This window comes from Astatotilapia calliptera, chromosome 12 (assembly GCF_964374335.1).
Source record: "Astatotilapia calliptera chromosome 12, fAstCal68.1, whole genome shotgun sequence".
In the NCBI taxonomy this organism is placed as follows: Eukaryota; Metazoa; Chordata; class Actinopteri; order Cichliformes; family Cichlidae; genus Astatotilapia; species Astatotilapia calliptera.
The window spans coordinates 27,188,006-27,195,836 of NC_137433.1; the positions used below are offsets into that span (position 1 = coordinate 27,188,006).

General features: G+C 42.4%; 1 protein-coding gene across 1 annotated transcript; it reads right to left on the minus strand.

Annotated features, from left to right (window-relative positions):
- Positions 1–836: 836 nt before the first annotated feature.
- plpp1b (phospholipid phosphatase 1b) lies at positions 837–7,477 on the minus strand. The gene is made up of 7 exons (XM_026188513.2): positions 7,349–7,477; positions 6,977–7,164; positions 4,568–4,719; positions 4,188–4,468; positions 2,100–2,157; positions 1,830–2,006; positions 837–1,742 (listed from the first exon to the last, which is right to left on the minus strand). Exons 1-7 carry the CDS (start codon positions 7,372–7,374, stop codon positions 1,617–1,619), a joined length of 1,008 nt encoding a protein of 335 aa, XP_026044298.2. The 5' UTR covers positions 7,375–7,477; the 3' UTR covers positions 837–1,616.
- Positions 7,478–7,831: the final 354 nt, after the last annotated feature.

Genomic DNA, 7,831 nt, shown 5'->3' on the forward strand with positions numbered 1-7,831 from the left:
TAATTTACTAGTCTAGTCTATAACTAATGGACGGGTGGAAGCACATTTTAATTTGTTGTCCACTTTGACCTTACTTCCAGCAGAGACCTCTCCTGCTTTCATCTTCATTTAGAAATGTTTTTAGTTCACCACAAAGAATCACAAATGTCCTTATGATGCAAACATACTGTAGCTGCTTTTGCATTGAGATTAAGATAATACTTTAACTATTTCTTTAACTATTAGCAAGTGCATAAATGAGGTGATTTACCCTATTTAGGATCACAAACCAAAATTAAACAACTTTAGTACATCTGAGCTGATTTTTGTGTGTTCTACTGCTATTACTGAGTGCTAAAGAACTAGCTAGCATGCAGGTAATTAAATCAGGTTGATGGGATTTCAACTCTAAAGAACATTCTTACCTCAGTCATTTGCAACCACGGGTGACAAATGTGTAGTGATAGTCTGCCTGTTAGCATGCTTACTGGTGCTTACCCTATATATATCCACATATCCATAACATCACTTGGAAAACAAGTATCCTTTGATAAAATCCTCTACATTTGCATACTTGCGGTTTAAAAGGTCACCTAAACTAAATGACAAGCCAAGCCAGTGTTTTGTATTAATAACTTTTAGGTTTTAGTGCAGATTCAAATTTTCCAAATCATCATCACTCTATTCCTTCCCTCTTTTTCAGTCCTTTTATTTTCCCACGACATTAAATTAGCTACTCTGCAGCAGCAAATTAGTCTAGTTTTGTAAAATAAATAAATAAATTCCCAAGTCACTAGTTACTTGCATTATATCTACTCTGTATTTTTGAATAGATAAGGCATAAAAGGATTAGCTTATTTTCTTTGATTCAAAGTAGCAAAATGACATTTTCTTTATTATTTGTCTCATTTCTTCCCAGTATTGGAAACGGTACTTTTAAAAGCTTAAATGTGGACAGAAACATAGCAATTTATACAATCTATAAAAGAAACCAAAAAAAGTCAATAAACTGTATTTTACATAGATTAAATTATATCGGGGAAATTACTTAACAGCAGGTAGCAGCAAAACTCTAAGGCAAAAATAAACATAAGATGAGCACAAGATTTCTCAGTTCACTCTATTTTAAGGGCAGTCTTGGTTTTCTTATTCACAGGTTTCAGGCCGCTAAACGCCTGCTTGCAGTGCACACACAGACACTCTTTATATTCTGGGCAAAAGGAATTCCATTCATTCATGATGCATTAAACCAATACGCAAGAGTAACCACATTTCCAGAAGCTCACACTGTAAATTAAAACATAAAAATAACTTAAACTCAACATGCTGTGTTTTGTTTTACGGCTGCATAATAAACAGCATTATGTTGGATTTAACTAAAACTCGCCAGGAAGTCATGCTTCTTTTGCGATGCAAGTCTCATCCTCTGTAGTGCATTTTCTTCCTGTGACCAAAGTTTCATGGCTACACTAGGTAGCAGCTAAAGCCTGCAGGCTGTTGCAATGGCTACTGCATGGTGGCAAAACGTGTTCAAGACATGCACACAAAAAACGGACAACAATTTAAAATAAATTCTTCAGTTCCATGGATTTAAAGGATAGAGGTCCCCACACTGTATTGTCTGTTGGGCCTCATGTTCACTCAGTGCTGCCATAGTGGTTCCCATTGGAAGGGTTGTCCTGTAAACTGGCATGTGAGGCTTCTTCCTCCTGTGTCACCACTGGCTCCACTGGTTGTGAAAAGAAGTTTGCGACACAGAAAACCTGCAGGAAACGTGAGAAAGTTAGTACTCTAGTATTGTAACTGTACTAGAACTGTATTTAAAAAAAGAATAATAACATGAAACTTACTGTTAGAACAGCCACTATACCGCCCTGCAGAAGGCCAGCGAGCACATCACTCCAGTGATGTTTGTAATCGGACACCCGAGATAGACCCACATACACTGCAGTAGCAATCAGGAAAAACTGAATGGTGGGACGCAAAAGCCTCGCCCATTGTGACCTCAGCCGGGCTTGAATGTATAGCTACAGTAGCAAGAGAGCAAATACCAAAGATTTTAGTATCTCCTCTTTAACAAAGCAACAAATCAGTTTGTATTAAAGACAATATATACTTACAACAAGGAACAGCATGCAGTACATAGAGAAGGATGAATGACCAGAGTAGAAGGACAGTCTACAATAAATAAACGAGAAATTGAAATTTAGAAGAAGAAAAAGAAAAAAAAAAAAAAAAATCAGCCTTTTATGTTTAAGTCCTTCTGTCATAATCAGTGTCTAAAACTGTCCTGTTGTACACCATCCATCCATCTTCTTCCGCTTTATCCGGGGCCGGGTCGCGGGGGCAGCAGCCTAAGCAGAGAAGCCCAGACCTCCCTCTCCCCAGGCACCTCCTCCATCTTATCCGGGGGAACACCAAGGCCAGCCGAGAGATAATCTCTCCAGCGTGTCCTGGGTCTGTCCCAGGGCCTCCTCCCGGTGGGACATGCCCGGAACACCTCACACAGGAGGCATCCTTGTCAGATGCCCGAACCACCTCAGCTGGCTCCTTTCGATGTGGAGGAGCAGCGGCTCTACTCTGAGCCCCTCCCGGATGGCTGAGCTTCTCACCCCATCTCTAAGGGAGAGGCCAGCCACCCTTCGGAGGAAGCTCATTTCCGCCGCTTGTATCCGCGATCTCGTTCTTTCGGTCACAACATACAGCTCGTGGCCATAGGTGAGGGTATGGACGTAGATCGACCGGTAAATTGAGAACTTTGCTTTTACACTCAGCTCCCTCTTCACCATGACGGACCGGTGTAGCGTCTGCATTACTGCGGCCGCAGCACCAATCAGTCTGTCGATCTCCAGCTCCCTTCTCCCATCACTCGCAAACAAGACCCCGAGATACTTGAACTCCTCCACTTGGGGCAGGAACTCATCCCCGACCCGGAGTGGGCACTCCACCCTTTTCCGGCTGAGAACCATGGCCTCAGATTTGGATGTGCTGATCCTCATTCCCGCTGCTTCAGACTCGGCTGCAAACCGTTCCAGTGCGAGCTGGAGGCCCTCACCCGATGAAGCCAACAGAACCACATCATCCGCAAAGAGCAGAGATGAGATTCTGAGGCCACCGAAGTGAAAGCCCTCCACTACTTGGCTGCGCCTAGAAATCCTGTCCATAAAAATTATGAACAGAATCGGTGACAAAGGGCAGCCCTGGCGGAGCCCATCACCCACCGGGAACGAGTCCGACTTATTGCCGGCAATGTGAACCAAGCTCTTGCAACGGTTGTACAGGGATCGAATGGCCCGTAGCAATGGGCCAGACACCCCATACTCCCGCAGCACCTCCCACAGGACACCCCGAGGGACACGGTCGAATGCCTTCTCCAAGTCCACAAAATACATGTAGACTGGTTGGGCAAACTCCCATGCACCCTCAAGTACCCTTGAGAGGATAAAGAGCTGGTCCAGTGTTCCGCGACCAGGACGAAAACTGCATTGTTCCTCCTGTATCTGAGGTTCAACTAGCGGACGAACTGTCCTTTCCAGCACCCTGGCATAGACTTTCCCGGGGAGGCTGAGGAGTGTGATCCCCCTATATATGACTCCTTTCTTATTGTTGGGGATTTTAATATTCATGTGTGCTGTCCAGATAAGCCTATGGTTAAAGACTTTTTGAATCTTACCGATTCTTTTAATTTAGTTCGATGTGTGTCTGCACCCACGCAACAGTGTGGCCACACTCTCAATCTGGTTTTAGCCCACTTATTGCCTGTTTTTAATCTGAAAGTCTCCGGCCACCAGACGCTCGCCCTCGGGCACCCTCCCCGGGCCTTTCAGTCCGCCAGGGCCTCCGCTCCTGGGCAGGGTTTACCTGGGCAGGGTAAACTGTTCCCTCGATGTTTTTCTCATAAGGGTCGTCTGAATCGCTCTTTGTCTGGTCCCTCACCCAGGACCAATTTGCCATGGGAGACCCTACCAGGGGGCAAAAGCCCCCAGACAACATAGCCCCTGGGATCCCTGGGACACACAAACCCCTCGGTAGCGATTCACGGAGAGGCTGTTGTACACAGTAATTATTATTAATGTGGGTGTATTTCATATCTCACTTGTAAACAGCAAATGCTAAACAGTACAAAAAATTATAGGGCAAATGCACTGCAACAATCACACCACATTAAATCAAATAGGTTTCATTTGGTTTGTGCTCAGGATCTTTACCTGGCTTCATCCACCAGAAATTCATCCCCGCTGCAGGTGAAGTTCACGATGTATCCACCAGCTTTGCAGTTGATACGATCCCACACTGGGTTGCATACAGCCAGGAAGTTTGGCCTCAAACGACCAATGGAGTATTTGGCTATGTCCGTCAGAGACTGGCTGGCAGCAGCTCCAAACACGTAGCTCCCCACAGCTTTGTAAAGACATGAAATATACTTGGTCCCCAAAGACTGGTTCCTGACGCGTGACAGGTAAACAGAAAGGCACTCTCCACATACGATCTGAGGAAAAAGATCCAAAGTGGGGGGAAAAAATAGTCACACATGTTGACCAAAGGCAAAATAAGAGGCTTTGGTTGTAGAAGAATACTCCTGACTTACTACAATCAGTGTGAAGGGGATCATGACTCCTCCCAGCAGCTGGTAGGATATGGTGTCCTCTTTGAGCGGGTACCTGATGGACTCATCGTTACAGAAGAAACCCCGTTTGAAAGGGCTGTGTTTCGGGGTAAGGATAAAAAATGGAAGCCCAACTAAAAATAAAATGGAGCAAATGGAACAATTTCAGGTTTCAGCTCATCTTATGTCATTAATATTTGCAATGCTGCTGCTATACAATGCTTTAAAAAGTGTGATGATTCAGACACAGGAAACATGATCTGTCTGGATCACACAGAAAATCTTTCTTCTCAAAGAGACACTTTCAACACTTCTTCATTGTGAGATTTCCCTTTGTACTCCTCCCAAAAAGGGCATACTATTTCATAATTAACTGCCTGAGGCCTTGAATTACTGCAAAAACATTTTTTCAAAAAGTAACCAGGCAAATCTGTGAATATACAGCAGGAAGACAATTTTTATTGGCACGTAAGTCACATGTTTAGCGTTAAACACTGAACCCATCATGTTAATCTGTACAGAGAACACCATAACATATGAAACGTGCTCTGACTTGTGCCCTTCCCTTCCCCTGTGGCTTCTTTAGACATTACAAAACTGCACCGTCTCTTGGCTAAACTGAAAACAGTATTGCAATAACAGGTATATTTCCAAACGTGAAGACTGAGGAATCATTGGTATTAATGCTTTTAGGCTAAATGACCAAATATAGAGTCACTGAAGCACAAAGTAAATCGTTCTGAAATCCTGAATAAACTTGAACTTACTATTCAGGACATATGAGGTATAATCGTGCAGAAATTTTAATTACGCAGATCAAACAATAAAATAAGGAACCAGTTCATTAACTAGTTTGTTCATTTTCTGTCTTCTTTGTTGACATCAGGTTGAAATCTGTTCAAAAGTACAGTACAGTTTAAAAGTGTACTGTTTTGTTTTCATTTTAGTTAGTTAGTACAAACATCTTAATCTTTGTCAGGGATTTATATGGTCCCCTGGCCATATGGTCCCCTGCTCAACCAGTCAGCTAAACTGGCATCCCCACCATCGTGAACTTTAGAGCTTAACATGCTAAATTGGACCTGGAGAGTCTAAGAGTCTAAGCTCTTGGATTTTGGGAGAATTTTCACAGTTTGACATAAAGGTGAATTTGTCAGAAGCTCCACTTCACTCCAAGACTTGAGCAATGTGTCTACATACAGCTGATTGCTCCAGAGCAGCAGAATGACAAAACTTCTGCTTTTAAAGATAAACACTTAAAGCTCACACTTGCTGATGAGCAATTAATCAAGTGCATTTCACTAGCAGCACAAGGCCGCTACTTATCATCTTAATTCCTAGGAAGCAGCAAGGGTGTAGTTAGTTTTTCACAGGCCTGCATGTAGTCTAGATATATAAGACTATATATACACATGCACCTTATCGAAGTATGACCATAATACGCTATATGTTATTTCAGAGATGAACACTGTACATCTGTTTGTTTGATAACTGTAAAAAAAAAAAAAATTTTTTTAAAATCTGTAATCAGTGCACAGAGTTGTTCAGTCCTACTTTTAACACAGCATTCAAATGCTGCTTATACAATGATGCATCCAGTATTGTTACTGTTTTGCATGGATACTTTTACAGCAGTACACCTTAAATGCAGGTATTAAACTCATTTCACGTAAATAAATGGATTTCAACATTTCTTTCAATTATAAGTTCTGTTTAAGAATTAAAAACAGGGTAAAAATCAGAGACTCAGTTTTTCCAGTCTGACTGGTGCCAGCTCCAAAACAAAACAAGCAATGAGATGTACGACTCAGCATTGCACAGTCAACCACAAGACCCTGACTAAGCAGTGAAGCAGGAGTTCCTTGTAATCACAGGGAAGGGCTTGAGTGTCTGCCTGTATCTGTCCTTATCAAACACGGCAACTATCAAACTGAAGTGAGTGTCCCAGATACAAGGTTCAAGGCTTTTACAGCTATCACTAAAACTCCAGTCATTGTCTTTTATTGCATGATTACCTCAACACTGTCGGATCCCTTTCGCAGACGTGCACCAGGCTCTGTGCTATGATTACATTTCAAACAGTGGGCTAAAAATACGGCTTTGCTCGGGAAACACAAACAGGGTGGGACGTTATCGCCCTTTTTCCATCTTCCTGCCAGGTTACCTAAACCTCAAGCCTTCCCATGAGCATTTACATAATATATATCCATACCATTTGAATAGATTTGCTTTGACAACTTTATCTAACGTCTCTCTGACAGATCACTCCTTTAAATTCAGTTTGATGTAAAAACAAATACTACGAAACAACTTTTTTGTTAGATATTGGTAGCCGATGAATAAACAGTTTAAAAGATGTCTTCAGGTTGGGACAGAATTTGATTTACATACCCAGGATAAGACACGCGATATCCAGCGCGATGAGAGGGATTCCCGTGGATTCAAACATGTTGCTCCTTCTTGCTCTGGGGGTTTCTGCCTTTAGAATAAATGGACAGTCCCGACTGTCTCGGCTGCTGATCGGCCGTCGGCTACTTTTTGGAGTGACGAGATGCAGTCTATCTGCTGCACATGTCTCGCTACTCAGTCCAGAAAATTAAAACACACCAGGGTCATTATCCTGGAACTGCCAAAGAGCTTCTAAATCTACCGGGGAGGTAAAATATACTCTGGGAGTTTTTAAAAAAGGAAGAAGAAGAAGACACTTAACTAAAGGCTAAATCTAATCTAAAAACACCACCACACACGTGACGAGCCTCTCACCCTTTGAGCTGCTCACAAACCATCATAACTCAGCGGGATTTCTTCTGCTCATAATACCCTCCAGCCCCCGATGAAATATTACCGGTGACGCTGTGACACAAGCGCCTCTCTCCAGTTGTGATTAAAGATGCCTTCACTGACAGCTGGGAAAATATGCAATTTCGCTTGATCCGCCATTCAGGCCTACCGATACATAATAATCGAATTCGGCTATTTTAACGACAATTTAAGTGGATAATTAATCAGCACATAAATAATGTTTGTAATAATGTTCCTCCCCTCCTGTTTTTAGGAGTTTTTTGAGGGGCTTGAGACTTAAATCGCAACAAAAACCAATAGAGATGAAAGTTTGTTTAACCGGTTTTAGGGTTGTTTAATGCAAATCTGTACAGTTCCAACTGGTGACAGGTTATTTACTTAATTAGCAGGATATCAAAATAAGTAAAAATATACAGACAGGCGCAAACAGACTAAAGTCCTGTT